This window comes from Phaethon aethereus (assembly GCF_964289735.1).
Source record: "Phaethon aethereus genome assembly, chromosome: 12".
Lineage (NCBI taxonomy): Eukaryota > Metazoa > Chordata > Aves > Phaethontiformes > Phaethontidae > Phaethon > Phaethon aethereus.
In genome coordinates this window covers 4,049,546-4,071,715 of record NC_138588.1, presented here as the reverse complement: position 1 = coordinate 4,071,715, position 22,170 = coordinate 4,049,546, and the positions used below count along the sequence as shown (strand labels likewise).

The following is a 22,170-nucleotide window of genomic DNA, read 5'->3' as shown; positions in this document are numbered from 1 at the left end:
AAAACCAAATCTCTAAGTAGATTATTTATTACTGGCAAAAGGCAAGAAAGTACAATATCCACATGTTGGGGTAAATAATTTCTTAATGACATTTCAAATTTTTTGCTCAGAAATTGTCGGAGTTTAGCCCCAGCCAGCAACCAAGCACCACGCAGCCACTCATCCACTGCCCAATGGTGGGACAGGGGAGAGAATCAGAACAGTAACAGTGAGGAAATTCATGGTTTGAGATAAAGACAGTTTAATAGGTAAAGCAAAAGTTGCACACACAAGCAAAGCAAAACAAGGAATTCATTCACTGCTCCCCATGGGCAGGCAGGTGTTCAGCCATCTCCAGAGAAGCAGGGCTCCATCACGCATAATGGTTTCTTGGGAAGACAGATGCCATCACTCCGAATGTCCCTCCACCCCCTTCCTTCTTCTTCGTCCCAGCTTTATATACTGAGCATGATGTCATATGGTATGGAATATCTCTTTGGCCAGCCTGGGTCAGCTGTCCCAGCTGTGTCCCCTCCCTTGCACCCCCAGCCTTCTTGCTAGCAGGCCAGCACAAGAAGCTGGACTGTCCTTGACTACTTAGCAACAACTCAAAACATCAGCACGTTATCAACATTTTCTCATCCCAAATCCAAAAACATAGCCTCACACCAGCTTCTATGAGGAAAATAACTCTATCCTGGCTGAAACCAGGACAGAAATGGATAGACATTTGCCAGAGGAACAGTAAATTTTGGTTTGTTTGTTTCATACAACTCTGCACTGTTTCTCAGGATTTAAAGTGTGATCATTATAAGCTCAGCTGAAGAAGACATTAGCACTGATTTAAGATGGTCCATCACCAGAACTGCAGGACACTGTCAAAATATCAGATGTACAATTTCCAGTCTTCTTTCATGAACCAAGGTGAAGGGTGGAGAGACATCTCCAGCTCCATCTGCCTTCACTGATTCTTCTATTCCTTTTTCTGCTAGCAAAAAACCCCCTGAAAAGTTTTATGCAGAAAAGTCTACATAGATTTAACTGGGAACTCTTCACACCCCATCCACAAATAAATTTGTCGTTCAAAATGAGCTAAGATCTGCAGGCAAATTAGCAAGAAAACAGACCTAAAAGTGTGCCTGCAAACTGGTCTGCACAAGCAAACATCACCACCCAAACAGCTCCTATTCATTAACCGAGTGAGTACAGGATATATACTCATTCCTATACTGAGAGGACCTTCTCAATTAAACAGAGTGCAAGACAGTTCTCCACAAGTCATTTGCCCTGGGATTTAGCCCAGACATAGGACTGAAATGGAGACACAAAGTTTGAGACTGAGAGGCAACCAGCCACATGGCACTTGAGCCTCTGACTAGGTGCCCACCAGATCCCACCCAGCCACTCTCTCGCAAACCCTCTTCAACAGGACAGTGGGACAAAAAATGTTTAAAAACCTGGTGGGTTGAGATAAAGAGAGGGAGACCAATTACCGTCATAGGCAAAACACACTTGACTTGGGGAAAATTTAATTTATTGCCAATTAAAATAATTTGTATAGAGAGAAACAAGGATAAATTAAAACAACTCCTTCCTCTCACCTCACCCTGCCACTTTTCTCTTGGCTCAATTTCACTCCTCCATTCCTGATGACTCTACCTCCTTCCCCCTTAGCCTGAACCGTGCAGGAGGATGGGGAATGGGTGGTCAGTCTGCTGCTCCTTCCTCCTCACACTTTTTCCTTGCTGCAGCACGGGTCCTCTCCACGGGCCGCAGTTCTTATCAGGAGAAGCTGCTCCAGTGCACGTTCCTCTCCACAGGCCACAATATTCTTCAAGTAATACCCACCTGCCCCACCATGGTCTCTCCACAGGCTGCAGGGCAATCCCTCCTCCAGCACCTGGCACACCTCCTGACCCTCCTCCTGCTCTGACCTGGATGCTCACACAGGTTTTTCCTCACACTTTTTTCCTCACTGCCTGGGCAACCTTTTGCCCTATCTTGAATATGCTTTCACTGAGGCGCCAGCAGCTTTGCCGGGGGTGGGGGAGGGGGGGTGGTGGTGGTGCGTGGAACGGGTTACAGATCTGGCTGGAACCGGCTGTGTCCGGCACGGGGCAGCTCCGGGTCTCCCCTCAGAGAGGCGCCCACTGCCGGCGCCTTGCCAGCTGCGCCCAGTACACAATCCCTTCAAATGAAAACCCAAACTGTCTCACATCACGATCTTTAAGGCTAGAAGGAACCCCAGTGAGAAGGCAATCAGACCTTAAATGACTCGATGGAAAAAATATGAGACTGAGTTCAGCACAGGTTATTCACAGCCATTTTAGCAGCACACAGCCAGCATTAAACCAGACTGTGCAAGGTAGGTTGTGCCCAAAGGAAGCGTTATCACGGAATCCAGGTGCCTCTAAAATAAACGAATTCAAATCCATAGGTCTTTCCTGCTAGGAATTGTATTCCATCATGGCAGCAACCACCTTCTGCCCTTCTCACCCAGCCTACAAGGCAACCATCATCCATGGGCTTGGCGTGTCAAAGCTGTTCAGACACCATGTCCAACTGGCTATCATCGGCACATGAACTAACAGTGCCAAGTGAGGTGGCCGAGATAATTGGTACCAGGGGAGGAGGAATGAGATTTCCTAGTGCAGATGTTCTCAAGATTTCCTGCTGCACAGACAACATGCATTAATAGAGAGACTGACTCACAGACACCTCCCTTCCCACTAGCAATACTGTGGGCCACCCTCCCTCAAGCCTGCAACTGCATCACACACTTGAGGCTCCTGTGAGTGCTTCCAACAGGGGAAAAGTAAAAATATTTGGAGTATTTTAGAACCTTTTAATAAAATAAGGCAGCTGGGAACACAAGCGTCAGCTGCATGAAACCCACTAACATACTGCCGTGGAACAAAATGCAAAGGTTGCTGTTTTTGGACACCATCAGTGCCAGAAAGCAGCTTGGCTGGAAGAGCAGTGGAGGTTCTAGGTCACTGGGCTGAAGGGAAGGGATGTGAGAAGTTGTCAGTGTGGCTGAAGTGTGGTCATGAGCACTGGTTGCCCTGTTGCACGTTGAATTTCTACACGGTATTGACTTCCATTCTGTGAGGAGTCATCAAAAGCAGAGAGAGTGAGCTTTGGAAACAGAAAGAGGTATGGTAAAGTCTCATACAAAACAGACAGAAAAATGGAAGAGGAAGTGCAGAAGAACAAGAAAAAGAATAAATCTCTGACATCTCCCTCCTTCATCTGCATTTCCCTGACAGAGCTTTACTGCACGGAATGCTCTAGAGAAAACAGAAAAGCTTGAAACCTGAACCATTCTTCTCCTCTGTTTGCATTCCTCCTGCCTTTCTTTCTCCTTATAGCTTTGACATGGAAGGGACAGAATAAATGCAGCTTTAGTATGAGCTATCCAGGCCTGCCCCAGCATGCATAAAGCACAACCTAGACATGAGGAATTGGGCAAAAAGAGAAACTAAACTACATCAGTTAAACTTTTTTTTAATTCTCAAGAGCTTCCTCTGCAGGTGGACAGTGGGAGGGAGATGTGTGTGTTTCAGATGTTTTGGAGTTCAGAAGAGCAACCCTGAGGGTAAATTGACTTTTTTCTTTTTTCTTCCCTAAGCGTTGCACTCAAGCAAAAGCCTCCCCATTGCCTTGGCTGCTGGACAAGGTTTGGACAGCAGAAGCATTAGTCAGGTTACTGAGGTTGTCTTTCACTTGTTTTGAAAAGTGCTATAGGATTTCTAACACCCACCTGGAGCCAAGCTTTCAAATTACCCCATTAAACATTATGAAAAAGAACATATTCATGGCTCTTTATAAGATACAGTTGACATAACACCTTTTCCTGGGGCTGCTGGAGCAAAAAGAGAAATCTGTACAGTGATCAAATACTTATATCCTTTTCCCTTACATCCCCTCTTCCCATCATGAAAATTCCAGATCAGGGTAAGGGAACCAATTATCAGTGACAGCTCTGGAGACTTTATGTGCCAGCCCCCCAGGGCACAAAGATATAAATCCATTAATGTATGCATGATAAAAAATACTTTATCTGCTTCTTTAACATAGAAAAAACCTCTTGCAGGGGAAATCCAAAATGAAAAATGATCTGCAGAGTGTAAAATAAGGTTTCAGAGAGTAAACCAGTATTATTCCCAAAGAACAACATAAAAAATTTCTCTTAATGACATCCAAAAGATCACTAACTTCAAGTTACTGCTTGCTGCTGCAAAGGGCTTCCACACTAATCATATGGCTTAGCAACAGCTGCAGGAGAACTAACACATACTACAGTAACTTACCCCTCCATGCTGTATTTTCTCAGAAAAAGGCAAGCTCAAAACCAAGCCACAGTTGTAATTTATTCCAAACCCCCCAAATTGCGCTTAGGTGGGGGGAAAAAAAAAACACATGAACTTTTTTTTAGGTTTTCAAACCATAGAAAGCAGCTCTTAAATTACTGTATTGTGATCTTGGAAATTCAGACATCTCTGTCCCTAAATGCTCAGAGGGTCAGTCTGAGTGAGACTTGGCTCGCAAAGTATGCTCTGCACAAGTACAAGGAACCAACATTCACAACTTGCTCTTCAGGTCCTATCTGAAACCAGTCACTCCTCATCGTTAAAAACACCATGGCCATGGACAGAACCTTCCAGAGGGTCTCAAAGGTCATTTATCATATGCTTCAGAATCATTTGAATCAAGAGTTTTCTCCAGGAAGCTGAAGGCATAAGTCATGAACGCCAGCCACAGTAGAGGCTAGTGCAGTTTGCCTGTTAATGAGGACAGAATTTCCTTTTTGTCTTACTTGCTATTTCTCTCAGATGAAAACACAAGAGGAAACAAAAGCATAAAACTCTGCAAGCAAGCAGTGCATGCCTCATGCTTCAGAAACTGCTCCTGAACCAAGCCCAAAATGGCAGCTGTTGTGAGCAGCTACACAGAAACCTCACGGAGAGGAAAAGAGAAAGCCAATGCATTGGTCTTCTAGTTGCTGGCTGAGAAACCTGAAGTTCAGTTTAGATAAAGCCATGAAGTGTCGCAAGAGCAACACAGGACTTTGTAGGAAACAGAACATCCATCCAAACAGCCTCCACATGAATGAAATGCAATGAGAAATTATAGTTGCCAGATGCAGACTAACAGAATGGGTGAGCAAAATAAGCATGTTTTACCACAAAGGCGCTTTGTTTCAGAATTTAGAGGAAGTTCTAAATACTGGCAGCTACTGAAGAAGGGTATGAACGAAGGCAGGAAATGGGAGATGCACTCAAGCCAAAGGATGCAAAAGGGAGACAAGAACTGAAATGCAAACACTGCAACAGTGTGCAAAAGCTCAATACCAAGGGAGTTTAATTTCGAAAAATAAATCAGCACATATATAAATCACAACAATAAACCAGCACATGGTTTATTATAATTCTGCTGATATGCCTTCAGGTCTTTACATCCAGCATGCCCATAAACTCACTGCCTCGCTAAGGTTGCAGATATACATGGTGGCATCTGACAACTTCTTTATTAGCTTTTTTGGTTTTTTTAATATTATCACAAAGCCATGAGGAATCACCCATTAGGAAAATCGTGCTGAATCAAATACCTTGCCAGAAAACAAGAAAAGATTTCATTTCAGAGGTGATGACTTTAAAAAAGTCAACTCAAAGCCCTGGAGCCATGCTTGTTCCTACTCATACATTACAGAGTACCTTAGAGAGAAAATCTTCCATGATCTTGGAAAAATCTGTCTTACAACTTCAAATATTAGTTTAGTAAGTGGAAGAGCTTGCACCTCTACAATGACTTTCAGAAAAAACAAGTAACTTCAATGTGCATCTATTCTGTGTCCAGGGGGATGGTCAGAACTACAGAATATCATTAAAAGCACAGTATTTGAATAACAGCACCTGTTATTACTAGGTTGCAAAAGGGGTTCGCTGTGCTACTTAGCTGTTATTCTAGAGGAGGGTGGTGGGGTTTTTTCCCACTAAGATTCTCATTTACCAAGGGAACAATAAACCAGTATTTTGTAATGCTGACTTTTTTCCCCTTCAGAAATTCTTGTAACATAAATAGATATTAAATACTTTAAGGCAGATCACTTTATTTAAAATGTCTATAAATATAAAATGCATTAATAAGACCTCTTAATGCTTGTTTTGTGGTTTGACAGTAAACGTAATGGCTTACAGAGAGGAGTTAAGTTAATATACCCCTGACCAGTAACGTTCTATTTGCTTAAATGCAAGCATCCAAGCCAAAATTAACATTCTGGTTTCTTTTAGAGGCAGACCGCCATCCTGCAGTGTAGCTGAATAAGCACTGCCTAATATCATGGGGCAAATCCTGTCCCCCAACAGTCACAGAAGGCTGACAGAATCGTATCAAGGCAAGCAGGAAACAAAGAACCCAAGCAGCCAGGAGGCCTTCGCTTACATAGTTACATAGAGCACAACTTACCCTGCACCAGAGAAGGATGTAACAGATGTTGCCCCAAGAAGTTAGGGTTGCGTTATTCCTCATACCACAGTTCTACAGATGGGAAACCACCACACAAAGATTCACTGGGGCTGGTTCAGGCACTACCCAGAGTGCGGACGAGTGAAGAGTTTAGCTAAGGCCTGCCTGAACCACATGTCTTCCTGAAATATATTTTCTGAATTATTCTTCAGCCTCTTTTGCTGGGATAAAGATCAGCTTTCATTACGGCAAATGGAATGGTAAAATCCCCTTTGATTTCCTTGAATTTCACCTTGTTTTATAGTCTCAAAAGAAAGGATTTATGCAATGATGCCATCTATGTGCTTGCCTATCATTATTCCTCAGTATCTTCTGATCTTCCAGCCACTCACAACCAATTTCCTCAAGGAGGTAGAGGCCTGAAAGATACTATGTTCCTACAAGCGTGGGAATGTAGGTAGCCAGACAAGGGAGAGAGGCTCTGTCAGTGCTCTTCTGAAAGCTGAAAAGCTGAAACAAATTCAAATCCTACCAGACATCAGAAAAACCACATGGGTGAGCCGCTAAGAGCAATGACTTAACAGTGGGAAGCATTTCAGCTGGAATTTGCACCTTAGGAGATGTCAGATAAATGTGTTCCTCAGCCAAGAGTCCTCTTCCATGTGCACTCTCTAGCGTCTAATAAAGGGGTGAGCTCACACTACAGCATCAGAACCCAGCTTAAAAGTCCATCAGCCAAATCCATTGGAAACTTAGCTTCAATATTTGTTTAGTAAATGGGTTTAGAGAACCCAACCCATCTATCAGCACCTCTCCACACATATTCACACCTGGCAAGCTGATGTTGCTGAGATGTTCTGCCATATTCCTCAGCCAGAACAGACAAAAGTATTCATGGCCATCTTTGGTTTAGGACCTAGTCTATCAGTGTACTCAACCCTAACGATCTTCACAGGTTGATAAAGCTATACAACACAGAAATGCACTAATGGCTACACTGAAATAACTGACTCTTTGGTATGAGGATCATCAAGACAGATGATTAGACACATGTTTTAAAAAGCTCTCACAGCCATAATGCTCTGTCCCAGCCCCAGAAGAACTGTGGGGCACAATGACAGATTTTTATTATCTCACTGATGAATTGGTGCAGAACAGATTTTAAGAGGACCCCTGGGCTGCCAGTGCAAACACAAAACATCTATCACCTCTCTCGAGGTCCCAATCATCTGACATAAGAAACTCAGCCTTTACACATAAGTTACATCTGACTATGCATTTCTGTTAGTTCAAAGGGTGACTTGAGAAGCAGATTTGTTCAGAGCTGAACTTATGTTCTGCCTGCTCACTGCAAAACTGGTATGTGAATTTAAAGTTGGAGGACTGTGGCTTTGAGGAGAATAAGGCTCTTGTGTCCCCAGCAAACACATCCTTAAATGCAAGAAAGCCAGTAAGTAGACCCTGAAGTGATGGTGACATGAATGGATTTGTTGCAAGAAGACTTTTCCTACAAACCAATCCAAATAAAAGTAGAGACACAATGAAGTCCTATTAAGTGACTATTGTCACAGCATGCTAGAAGGCGAAATAAAAGGTAGAGGAAGGGACACAGAAAAGCAGCTTGTTAACGGAAAAGACTAGTTAAACAAACTCCCTGCTTAATCAGCAAAGCATTTCACTGCAGGAGAGCTCCCTCACACCAGTGCTTGATAAAGGAATACAAGATCTCTTAAAAAGCTATTGTCCCATAGCCAAATTATGCACTGAGCATCCATCACTCAGCTCTTCACTGGGAAGCATGACCAGTCAATTACTATTAAGAACTGTTATTTTTTTCCACGCCAATTTGCTGCTCATGATCAACAACAGAACAGTAGTCAGGAGAATGAAATTCTCCTGGAAGTTACAATAGCATGGGCAGAGGAATACAAGCTTCCTCTGAGACTTCCCTGTGCAGATGCCTCTGGAAGGACCCCTGCCATCTCTGAGCAGAGTTTTCAGTGTCCACATCCAATTTAGCCATTATCTCTTCATTGGTACTGCCAACAAGTGAGTGAGTGAGCACTCATGGTGAGAGGCTTTGTGTTCCCTTACCAACTAAGACGGAAGGCTGAACTACTAGGACAGCTAACAAATTAACACCCGCACTTCATATGAGCTTGCAATTCCAAAAGGCTCCCCTCACTTCTGGCCGATTCTCTGCCTGGGGTAAAGAGAATGGGATCAGCTGGCAGTTTGGTGAAAAGTTTGCCATGTTTTCTACAGCAAGGAAGGCAGCCATTTTCATTATGTAAAAATCAGAGATAAAAAAGTGTTTCTAACTGACTTAAAGCCAGGTTTTCTGCTGAAAATCAATATGACTGCTGTCTTCAATAACACTTCAACTGCCTGCTATGACAATGACCCACATAGAAGTATCTCTTATGAAACGGGTATGCCATGGAAATCTTTAGGAACCCAAGAAACATCATGTCAGACAAGACCATCCATCCACTCCAGGATACTCTCTTCCAAGGTAAACTATAGCAGTGCAAAAAACATGGTAGAAAACACCACTCCTGAACAAATACAGAATACTTCCTAATGGAAAACTTGCAATTTCAGTTTCAAAAAAGTTTTTTGTTGTGATGTCCTTAGGAAAATACAGGGAATCGCACAGATAGGGGAGAAGATGCACATAACAAGAAAACCAAAACCTTTCCTTATACCTCAAGGTCAAAACAGTTACCCATTTCAGCTGTCAAGGAAGCCAGCGTTAACCTACCCTGCATATAACCTGTTTACTCTTGCTTCTTCTTTTGGAGAGTAAAGTGCCTACTTACCATATTCATAACTGTGAGGATGAATCTTTGGGCAGCCTCTGCACCATGATATTGGACCATATCGGCATCTGCCACCACGAGAGTTTCTACTGTGTACTCATTGGTAAGTCGAATGGCATTTCTTCTCTCCCTCCAGTCACTGGTTGACTTCATTTTCCTCTGTCTCTTCTTTTCTAAAAGCCAAAATACTTATTAAATGCTGGCAGATCATAATAAAACATTTATACTCTAAGCAAAAGATTAACTGTAATTCAAACCAAGAAGTCATGCTCTTGCAAAAAATTCAGAAATCGGAAATCTTGCTTGTGAAAGGAGTAACATTCCACTATAATGGAGCCAGTGCTAATTAAGGAAAAATCTGTTGATTTAGGATAGGAGACCGTGCTTTGCGATGAAACGTACACTCTAGACGCTGCAGGTTCCCCTTAGCCAGAAAAGTTGTAAGATATTCCTGGAGTCAATATTTCCATCAGGTGCATTTTTACTTGTTACCAGCATTACAAGAGCAATATAACAGAACACAAGTGCATTCTGTTTTGAGACAAGAGTCTCAAAAATTTTAAATTAAGTCAGATTGTTTTGGAACATGCATTATTGGCCAACTGCAGAAGGCTCTGGATGAAACCCAGAAGTGCAGAAGGTCAGGCTAGATAAGACCTTCTCAAGCTTTCTTTGCTCATTTATTGGTATTGGCATGGGCGCCAGCACCAGCAGCTGCAGTCACTGGCCACCTACGTGCAGAGCTCACACGCCTCTTCTCTTCATTGTGGTATGTATACCAAAAGCAGGGGACTCCCTAGACCAGCTGATCCTTAATGAACTTAAGTTACAAGAACCTGTGAAAAGGACCCATTCCAAGGACTACAAAGTGAAGCTGCGGTCAGCTACTATTAACACAAAAATTAAAACACAGCAGTTAAACCTCCCTTCCTCCAAACTAAGGGACTAATGTATTAGTAATTTGTCCTCTTCTAAATTGAAAGGTGAAACGTATTTCACAACTCAAAGGCAGATGTGCAAAGCAGCTGAGGCAAGAACAAAGGAGAAATTAAGTTCAGATCTGAAATTGAATCTACTCACTTCACTGCAGTCACAAAAACTGTATTCATGCTTTCAATTGTAAAATGAAAGAAAAGCAAATGAAGTCATTAAAACAAATTTATTTTGTAATAAGAAACAAACTGTCAAGATTCACTGAAATTACATCTGCATACTGCTCAGCCTGCAATATACTATGGAGAAGATACTGACACTGATACTAATGCTGATTTCTTCCAATGAAGAAGGGAACAGAGCACACAACAGGTCCTGAAACAACATAAACACAATATTCAATGCAAAAGTGACAAGGGATGGACTGTAATGGGTGATCAGACAGATACCTCTTGCATCATGCTACACATGCTGCTCATTTCCCAGCGCAGAGAATCTCTTTTTAATTTTCTGTAGCTTTAACTTGAGACCCTCTCTTAGCAAAGCACCATTCTGCAGCAGGCACATACGAGTTAGCACTCACAGTTTTTCCACAGCCTGTTTACCAGCTCCCTTACATAAAAAATTCAGCTTGAATTTCCCTTCTTTCCCAGGCTGGTAAACACACTCACATCCAGATCATCAGTTTTCCCTGACTGACATTCTTGTATTCAGGGTGATAAACTCCATCAGCTCTAAGCCTGATGCTCATTCATACATTTTCTGTCTTGTCAATACGCACATTTGCACATGTCCATCCCCTACCCCTATTCTGAGCTGTCTAGCAGTCATCCAGTATAGCTCTGCACATACTTTTCTGCCCAAGGCATCAACTGTCAACACTGGGTACATATTTTAAACTGAGAAAACAACCATGAAATGCGATTTGAATCTTTTTAGAAAGAGTTTGGAAATACCCCCCCTGGGTCTAAAAAGACAGACAGGAGACCACGGACAAGCAAAAAATGAAAACTTGGGGTGCTCATAAATAATGGAAGCCACATGCCAGCAGCAAAGATGAAAAAAACCAAGTTTCAAGACTTGTTTTCATGTGGACTGCAGGACAGCTACAGAAAAGCACGCCATCATGGCAAAGCTGCCACAGAGCATGGGATCTGCAAGTTTCTAAGTGCTGTAGGAAGGTAATAAAATAAAATGGAGTGACTATACCAGAAAGAAGGAAAGATGAATGCACCTTTGATTTGCCAACTATGAAATAGAGACGAGTTCACCAAACTGCTGTGAAAAAGCTCCCATGATTGTTTGTTTATTCATTTCATTCCATTCATCCACCCATCCTTCCCTCTGCGTAGCCACACATCTTTAGCTGCAGCACTTTCAAGGTTATCATTTAAATACCAGAGGAGAGATCAGACAAAAAGGAAGAGAAGGCAAATTATTCCAGTAAGAACATTGACCTTTTGGGTCTTGCTGCCAGCAATTAGAACCTTCCCGGAAGTAACAGCACTCCCCCATCATATTTTTATTTTGGCAATTCCCCAATAATTTAAAAGTTTTCAGCTGATGTAAATCTCCTACCTATAGAGAAGTTGCTTTTATTGGGGGCTAGGCCTAAAGGCAAATAAGCCTGGGCCTGGTGTCGAATGAGCTGTGTAAAAAGACTTAAGCAGAAGAAAATAAATTCAGAGTACTCTGGGTTTTCACTTCAGAAATCTCCTTTTTGGTGGAAAAGAAGCCACTTGTGTCAGAGGAGGAACCCACTATGCTAGACTGTAGCTTGCACTCTGGGGAGAAGAGGTCATGCCATGGTCATTTGCCATGGGATTGCCCGTCACGGTCCCGCCTCCAGAGGCGGATGAAGGAATTGGCGAGACTTTGCCGATTCCACTTGGCACCACTCGGCAGCTGTACAAAACTCTGAAAGGTGTGATTTCTGGAGAGCAGCAGTGTAGAGGGACTCCTGGCAAATTGCTGGATAGTCTTGGTTCACACAAAGCCTCTGGCCCCCATTCTTCCATGAGTTTTACTTGAAGCTGTACATTGGCTGCTTTCCACTGAGTGGTAGGGATTAGAGGTTGCGTGTGGAAAACTACGACCCCACAGGCTTGCCTAGAAACACAGCCAAAGCGACCTAACTTAGAGAATCTGGGCTCTTACTCTCATCCTCTCCCTCACATTGTCCAAGTGTCCAAGCTGACCGAGCACTTCAAACAAGCAACATGTAATGGACTCAAGAGAGCCTACAAAGAGCTTACGTGGTCACTGATGATACACTACAGAAGGGGTAAGGTAAAGCAACACAAATTACTTGAATGGAAGAGTGTGTGTATGTCCCTTTTTTTTTCTTTCCCTTTTCAAGTTTGTAACTCCTCTGTTGGGTGACTTCTCTTTTTTCTTTCTCTCCTTTCTTGAGAGCTACTTTAAGAGTGGTCTTTATTTGCATCTTCCTGCCTATCACACATGCAATCTTCCAGCATAATCAAGCACATGGAGAAAACACAACTATCATGTACACAGATGAACCATCACAAACAGAACAGAAGAAATATATACATACCGTATCGTAGACATTTGATGAAGAGGAGAAAAAGTTCCAAAACCAATAGGAAAAATTCTCATTAAACACATCTGCAACTCATACCTGAGGTGAGTCAACTTTACGGAGGTATCCAAAAAACCCCATCTCTAGAGCCTCACTTCAGAAACAAGCCAGCACAGAGAAGTCTCACTCCTGCCCCTCATGATTAATGGACTATGAGCAGAGAATCCCTCCATGAGTACATGAAACCCCAAACTAAAATAAACATCAGCCATTAAAACAAGGATTAAATGCTTGTTGGAGTCTTTATTTGAACAAACTGATGGTACAAATTTTGTGGTGCAGATGTTAAGTGTTAGTGTGAAGGCATAAGAGGCCATAAAATATGGGCAGGAGCCTGTCAGAGGAGTTTACATTGTGGGGAGCATACATAACCAAACTGCACACTATTTTAAGAGTCAGGTGTTCCCCGCTTAAGAGGTCAGAGAATTCCACATGAAATATGAACTGAAACAGTCAATCTACAACACAGCACATATATGCTGCGGGTGACTAGGCACAAGGGACATTACTCTTTTGCCAGTCACCTTGACAGTGTGTTACACAGTCTATCTGGCCAAAAATTCCACAAAATTCACAACTCTTAGGTGATGGGAGAAGGGTGGCACACCCCCAGATCCTCAGTGTAAAATGGATGTAACATTGCACAAGCTCATTACCTGGCTTTTATTTACAGGCTCTCACCTTTCCTCGGCTAGTCACCTGCAAAGCAACATGATCATATCACATTCTGCAGTCCAGCAGTCTTCAAAATCTTCCTCAGAATGGCAAAAAAAACATAGTCCCTACTGCAATAAGAAGCACAACAGAGCTCTTCTGAAGCCTCAGTAGAAAGCTCCTTATGTTCAGTGCTTTTTATGGCAACTCAACACATGTACAATTCCAAAGCAACCGCCCCAAATGACCTTTTCCTATTACACACCAAAAGCCCTGCCTAGTACTGTCTGGTTTTTTGGCACATTCTTGCTGTAACTGCAGAGTCCCTTCCTGCTCCTCTTACCTCCCTTCCAACAGTATTTCCCAGACTCATCTGAAAAGCAACCTCTTCTCCTATAGCCTTCCACTTTTTTTCTCCCTAATCTTTCCCTTTGTAATTTTAGCTACCTCATTCTAGTTAAACCTACTGAAAGTTTCTGGATGCAGTTCAACAAAAGCCACAAATAAAAGTAAAATTATAGAGTCCTTTCTGCAAAGCCAGATTTCTCCCTAGAAGCTCTGCTCTTTTGCTGCCTTAAAAATCCTCTCCAGTTCTTCCTCAGGAAACCCTCTGCTAACTTCACTCCACTCATGACCCCTTTAAAATCCCTGTATACCCTCACATGGAGGCCTAGTTCTGTTTTCCTTTATGGTGTTACTTCAGCAGCATATAAAGGAGGAGAGAGCATGCACATGGGGCAAACAGCTAACATTAGTTCTCCCTATGCCCCAGGAGTCTCTAGAGAATCTTTCACTGGTACTTACATTAGGCAGGTTTTATTAGTTTCACTTAAAAGTTAAAATCGTCACCTGTCCAAAGCGAAATAGAGAGAAAGAAAAAGAAGATCCTGCACACAAACCAAGCCTAGAAATTCAAGCAATTAAGTTCTTGAGGTATATGCTTACTAGTTAACCTAAAACCATATGTCAATCTGAGGAGGGGCAAGTTTGCTGAATTATCAGAGGGACAGGATGCCAGAAAGTTTCTCTATCAATAGAAGGGTAAAAACACCTCTCAAAAGGCTATCAGTTCTGTGTTTAAAATGTCATTATACTGCATATATGTCTCTTCAGCGTTGCTATTTAATTTAGACACTCCACTAATTTCAATGAAATTTTCAAATCTAGCATAATGGCTTGTTTTCATTGCAAATCAAGAAGGCAAGGTGTAAGGTGGAGCCCAGGAAGGAAGTGAAACAGAAAGTGGAAGTCAGCAGCAGCATTTACATCCCAGGACCAGAGCAAAAGCAAAACCTAAACAGAACACAGGTAGGCTTCCTTCTTACTTTGAATTAAGATCAAGGGGTGGTGGGTTGAAACACAGAGAAGACTGTTTGTCATTTTAAAATATATCAAGAGAAATATGCTACGGTTAAATCAATCTACTCCTCATGTTTGGATCTGACAGCAGAGCTGCTTCCAAACTGTTTATTGAACAGCTTCTGCAAGAGACTGACAGCACGGCATCACCACAGTGGATGCCCACAAGCTGTACAAGTCAGCAACCTTGTTTGCTCAGCCTGGGGATTATGTTGGTCATTGTTAGAAGCAAGACAAATTTGAACAGGCTTAAAGCTCTGAGACTTCCAAGATGACAAAACATTTGCTGCAGAAGTCAGCCCACTGAAGGATATGTGCTAACACAGCCTAAGCTAAAAGAGCAACCACAGATCATGGGACAGCTCAGGGCTGTGAGATCACCACAGGCTTCCCAGCAGATAAAAGGGCCCAGTTCAAAATTCATGGACACCAGCAGAAATATCCCTTCGCTGCCTCTTATGGGCTTTACCTCCAAAGTTCTGTGCATTGGTTACCTTGCAGCTGCAGTTTTCATCCATACAACGACAGAGAGATTCTTTTCAAAACACTAATCTCCTGAAGCGGGGCGGGGGGGGGGAGGCCAGAAACAAACAAACAAAAAAACCCCACCACACTTCAGCTCCAGGGGCTTTGCTCCACACAGTTGCTTCCTTGACACCTTTCCTGTGGCATCCACCTCACAGTAGACACAAGCAGAGACTGAAGAAAGAAACTAAGAAGAACAGACACTATTGGACTTGCTGCCACAGCCAGCACTCCCCAATCTATTTCCAGCCACAAGAACATGGAGCCCTCTTCACCTCTGTCAGGACAAAATTGTCCCTGTGCACTGGACATTCATACCTCCATTAAAAGCTTGGGATTTCAGATTTACCACAGCTAGCTGATGCCAGTAGATAGTCTGAAGTTCAGGAATTAAAAATGGTTGCTCATTCGAATCACGGCTGATTGCAGACTGAGAGCTGTCTTCTCATTTTTAATGCCTTGTCCTACAAAATGGTTATGCACCTCCAATTTCCTTCTGACTAGAATGGCAGACAAAATTATGCATCGACTGGTAGGAAAAATAATTTCATAGCAGAATGATCCATTGCTCCCTAATCAACCTCCCAAAAATATTTTGTTGTGTTCTGTTTGGGGGTTTTTTTGCTGGTTTTTTTTTTTTGGTTTTTTTTTTTACACGGCTACTTTCACACCAAATCACAAGTTCATGACTATTTGTCTGGCACAGCAGCAAACAAGAATTTCAGACAGAAGTCATGAACTCTGTGCTGTATCTCAAAACACCATGGAGATTTTATTGCAAGGATTGTTAGCCAAGTTAGTCTGTGGCTTGGACACATCAGTTAAAAACTTATTCTTCTGCAAAACATACTCAGTTGTCAACACAACACATCAGGACTTTGTCTTTAATGGCAGGCCTGTAAGACAGCGCAGGACGCTGATCTCTATTCGCTCACTGGTTCAATTTGTCAGCAGGATTTCAAAGATTGCCACCTCCTGAATGATCTGCACTCATGTCCTTCTAAAAGCACAGCTTCATTGTAGGCCTTCCACCCAGCTAGGAACAAGGACTTACTTATGTAAGAGAGTCAGAGAAGACAATTTAATGGTACAGAACACAGGCGCAGTGAGCATGGCTTAATGACAAGACTGTTAAAGTGGGAATGGAAGTATCTGCTCTGCGTCTTTCTGAGTGTCTGTGCCTTGGTTTCTCATCCTACATTTGATTTGCTTTGTTACTAGCTGTAAATTCTCTGAAGCTGAATTGATTTCCTTTGGTTGCGACAGACACGCAAAGGTCCCAACATGCTTGGGCCCATGGGGAAAGGCCCTGTAAGACAAATATAATTAGGTCCAAATGATACGGGGTGATGCGCATAAGACTGAACTTAGGCTCCTCAGTTTTGATCGCTTAAACTGAGCAGATCTGAGACCAATCACAAAGCACAACCCTAATCCACTTCAGGGCTTTAGAGACTACAAAATGCTTGGCTGCAGTTATACTGTGAAAAATGGCATCATTGCCCTCCTGGTTTATTTTATTTTAATGAGTCTTTAGCAAACGTGCTTAGTTTGCAAAGAATGTTTTTACAACTGCCAGGCCTACCAACCCATCCTGGGCTGTGGCAGCTGAACTCCAATTACTTCTGCTGAGGTTGGAAGAGCTAAGGGACTCACCAAACCAGGAGCTCCCCACCTACAGTCTGGCCTCACCATCACACCTATACCTTGAGAGAGATGGCACAGACCTCCTTGAAAGCCAAGCAATTTACTTCTGGTGATTTGCAAAAGTCAGTAAAGAATAGAGGTTCATCTCCCATAATGGAGTTGGCTCAGCAGGTCAAAGTGAAGTAAAAAGTAGTGTAGTAGTTATTTTTAAGCCCTAATGTATACAAATATGTCAAACTATACAGGTAACAGATCAGCCAAGAAAGAAACCAGCAGTTTATAGAGCAACTTGCAGATCCAGAGGCTCTCAGTACACTGCCAGCTCAGAGTTAGTGGCCCTAATTTGCAAATAAAGAAACTGTTAGAGAGTTAGAGGTTATAGTGTAAATGACCTCTAGTTTTCTGTGCCTTCAATCTTGGGTTTGCAGTTTGGGACATCTATGACTGATCACTCATAATTATAAACTGCCTCAAAAGGAAGCTGAGAGCTTTTGAACAGAGGCACAGCCTGTGCCAAGCCTGTGACAAAGTGTTGCCATCTTGGCCATACAAATATGTCGGTGGCCAACACTTGGTAGCTTTTATAAGTAAGACCCGAAGGGATCTGCTGAAGGTCAAAGGCCAAACAGCATTAGGAATTGAGGCCAACAGAGTCCCAGTTACCAATTCTTGGCTCTAACCCTGAACTATGATTTACGATAATATGGAAAAAACGAAGCCAGCTAAAAGGTAAGTGATGTACCTTAGTCTCCTTGGAGCCACCTGTCTGCCTTTCTAGCCAGAATGACCACTGCAATACCCACGAACCTCCCAAGACAAGAACAGTGTACACCAGACAAGCTAGCTCATTACCACCTGCCAGTTTAGATTTCATTGAGTTCCAATGGAAACTAGCACTATGCTTTATTAGGAACCAAGTGAGGGAGCAGTACAGCTCTACTGAGTGCAGCTGCTCTGGAAAAGGAAGAAATCCATACACTACACATATTTGCACGTTCTCTTTTTTTGACTCTTTTGCACCTTGACAGTAGAGGAAGAAGAAACTGAAGTCCCTCCTGCTCCACATTATCCATGCTGCCCTCATGCTGAGGACTTCATCCAGAACAGACGACAGACAATAAAACTTCACTCGCCACATGTGATGGAAAAGGACACTTTTGAATGGTAGACTGCTCCAAAAGGCTGCTGTTTATCAGCCATAAGGAAACAATCACACTCTTACAGGTAAAATCCAGATTCCGTTTGGAAGACCAGGGACCTGGAAAAACCCAGGGATTTATCCACACAAGCAAGACATACTCCCATGGGTAAAGTGCTGAAAGACCTGATTTTTGATACAGGGAATACCTCTATGCTTGCAAACACTTAATCACATTACATCTTCTGCATAGCCCATTGTTGAAATCCTTGCTTTAATTCTTCAACAGATGCTTCCTAATATGGACTAATACAGGTTGCATTACATCTCTCTATTTTTAGTGCACATGTTTTTTGGCCATAACAACTGCTATTTCAGGCCAAGTCAAACCTGCAGAGGAAACACAGCTAAGAGACAATGATTAAAGATGGGGAAATGCAACATAGCAGTAACATGTGTTTAGGATTTATACCTGTTCAGGGAAAGCATTCCCTACATTTGATAGCTACATACTATCACTTACTTAAATTATTACCAGCTTTGATCAATTGTTAAAACAGGTTGAGAAGCAACCAGACAGAGAAGCAATGCATTGCTATTTTGTAAATTAAAATGTTTATCTTCCTGGTTTTCACTATATGTTTCTCTCCATGCAGCACATTTTCATTAAATGAAAACTGATTCATTTAAACTGACAAAAGGGTTTAAAGCAAACCCACATTTCAGAGTAATTTATGAGGTCTGTATCATAAACATGAAATCACAACCTTCCCTCCAAAGACAAGCTGCTCTCTCTCATGCTCCTGGACCATATTTTATATCAAATCCCTTCTATGTAAGGGGACTTTAATACATCACTGGAGACCTTTGGAAAGGTTATAACAGAACTTACTTTTACCAAAGAAACAGAAAGTTTTATGACATGGTTAGAGGAGATTCCTATGCTTTCATAATATGGTTTGATTCTGTCTTTAACACTGATACTTTCTCTCAAGAAAAACTGAAAAACTTTTCCCATCCATAGACTTTGATGGCATGGGAAGCATGCAAAATATGGGACCAGATCACAGCAAATCAGTTAAACTACTGTTGTTCCATGATAGTTAGCATAACTATATCCATTTGCTGCAGCTGAGGGTGTGGTGGATACATGGAAATTCACATGGAAACAGCTTTATTGTATATATTATAAGGCCACAGAGAGACAGGGCAATGAAAGAAGCCCTATCTATCTCAGGTGTTTTCTACCTCCACTCTTAGATATAGGAGGTTAATAAAGGAGATGGTACAGCTCCCCCGTAGCCCTCTCTGGTCTGGCCATTTCCTCTCTGTCAAGAGCTCTTCCTCTGGGGTCAGAGATTGGTGGGAAGCACAGATTAGCCCTGCACCTACCTCTTGTCCCCACAAAAAAATTGAGAAGTCCATTCATGGAGGTCGAGGCCAAACCTGAGGGCATTGCAAAAATCCTGTATGATGCATTAGAAGAGATCTCTTTCTCTCTGGCTCACTTGTAGCAAAATTCTTACTTCTGTGTATTAAAACCTATAAACAAAACTCCCTATGTCTCCATTCTCTCTCCAGAAAGACCACTAGCCCAGAACCTTTAACAAAGAAGTTGTCAAACTCAGTCTTTAAAATCAGAATAGTGTGTGATAGCAGGTTTGTATCCCAGATGCAGCCCAGTGTCTAGAGATGAGAACTGAAGAAGTCTTTCAAATATTTGGTGTGAAGCTATTTCCCATGTTCCTAATGACACCATGCTTTGGAGCAAATGAAACCCAACCTTTCCTTCCTTCCCCCTCACAGCATATGCACCTGGAAACCTTTTACTAGGTTTTCTGTTTGCCTCACAGGGGCTCATGTTCATGCCCAAGCAGAAACATGCATTGTGACTTGAACTCTTTCTCCTGATGGATGACAGGTGATTAAAATAATACATATACACATATCATATGACTAACAATAGCACCTGGCCCATGGTGATAGGATCCATCCTTTGCTGCTGGAGCACTTCAGAATTCAAACAAAGGAATTAAAACATCGTCCCTGAATCCACAGACTTGGGGTTTTTTTTAACCCATTAGTAGGCACTTTCAGATTCAAATCTCAAAGATCCAGTCATGCAAGACCCTAAGTACTTTCCCATTCCTGACTACAGCCAGATTAATCCTCTTACACAGATTATTCCAGAAGAAACTTGGCTCCCACAAAGTTCTCCTGCAGCTTTAAAAACTATTTCAAGTGCTGTAGGACATGTTATGCCACTTAGACTAAAGGAATTGTTTTAGAGATTTTAACAACCACTTACCAAACCAGACTGCTAGCATTACCTAGCCGCAAGGAACTGTTCAGCTCAGTTTCCCTCTCCCATGGCTGGGGCCTGCAAGGAAAGTGCCACACTTCTGGGTGGAACACAAGAGGAATGCCCTTGGAAAGCTCTGCTCTCTATCCCCTCAGTAGCGCTGACACATGCCACTTCCTGATTAAGTTGATTTTGCTTTCTTAAAATGCTTTCCTCCACCCTCTACAAATACTCACACAAGTCATTACATCACCATGCATCTTTTTTTACAGTCAATTAAGTTCATATATCACAGGACCATTGCAACCAATAGAAATCTGCCATTAAGTAATTTATCCCTGTTTAAATTCTTATGACATGATCAATGACTAACATTAAAAATTCAGCATTTGATGCTTTGTATTTTATTTGAATCCCAAATAGCCCCAGATCATACCAAGTACCGCTGAACTGCAAAATTTTGAGAAGAAAATACCTTTAGAGGTGATTCTTGTCTGTTCAGAAAATACAAGAAGAACAGCAAAGAACTGGAAAATACCCAAATGTGTCAATTCTCTGTCTTTGAAAAATACTTGTTTTATATTGTATTTATAAAAACATGTATTTTTCTGTCTGTGTTATTCCACAATTCAGGACTGTATCTGAAATGTCTAGCATGTGAATATTTCCTAAGTATTTACAACGTCCATTCTTTCCTGCCAAGTTTTACCCTGGGTGAGCCAAATTACAAGCCAGTGAAAAACAATCTCTAGTACAAATCTGATCAGTCCTTCACTCTGACGATGTTGGTGAGTACCATAGTAAAGAGACCTTTTCCCAGGAGAAACTCTGGAAGCATGCCCCTAGATCATCATTTCCACACAATTTCATTAGGAATGGAACTTTTGTGTGTCAGAGAGGATTAATTTTTTTGTTTCTAAACTCCTTGTGCACAAAAGTTAATCCAAACCAGACAGGAGTCAATTAGGTCATTAACGTGCTAAGCCTATTAACAGCCATGACTTACATTTCTTTCCCGCAACAATGAAAAACATTCAGGAGTCTGCCTTTAAGTGGCAAAGCCCATGAGCAATTTCATTATTCTACGACACGGCTACTTGAAGCAGTAGCGGTTTCCATGAGCAAGCAGCACTCTCCCCTGTGCAGCAGTTGGGTGCTTTGCTCCCTTTTTAGCATAGCCAGCCTGCAGTCAACACAAAAAATCAGCACCCAAGGGATATGAATTCTGTTCCCAGCTGTTTTATGATCTCGAGGTAGGGCAGGGAATCACAGAGTCCCAGATTTTCCTCCGGTAGCTGTTGAGGGAGGGACTAAAGCTATCCTGGTCTTATGCGAGAGTCACAGAAGCCCATGCTCTCCCCAAATCCAAACCTAGCTTAGCCCCTCAATTAGCATCAGGTAGGAAAACACCCAGGCACAGAACAAGATGCATAGCCTTAAATAAATTTTACATCAGACTATCAATCTCCCTCTGCCTCAGAACTCACATACACACTCAGCCCATGAGGCCTGGCCACCACCTTTGCGTGAGCTCAGCTATGGTAGTAATAAGTGTACGTATGTGCACGTGTGATCTTAGTCCAACAAATATGAAGAACTTCAACAATTTTGCTTGCAGTAGGGAATTCTAGTTCCTCAGGCTGTCTGTGGATTAGAAACCTAACAGATATGTAATCAATTTTGCTGACACAGAGTTAAGTGCAATCACATCATGTCAGACCAAGGGTCCACCTACCCCATG

General features: G+C 42.3%; 1 protein-coding gene across 1 annotated transcript in view; it reads right to left on the bottom strand.

Moving 5' to 3' along the window:
* The window catches only part of ADAMTS17 (ADAM metallopeptidase with thrombospondin type 1 motif 17), a gene marked incomplete at its 3' end in the record, with an annotated part of 194,530 nt that overhangs the window by 158,843 nt on the left and 13,517 nt on the right, over positions 1-22,170 (bottom strand). The window contains exon 4 of the mRNA XM_082005379.1: positions 9,270-9,442. Within this exon, the coding sequence (XP_081861505.1) occupies positions 9,270-9,442 (173 nt within the window). The remainder of the gene's footprint in view (positions 1-9,269; positions 9,443-22,170) is intronic.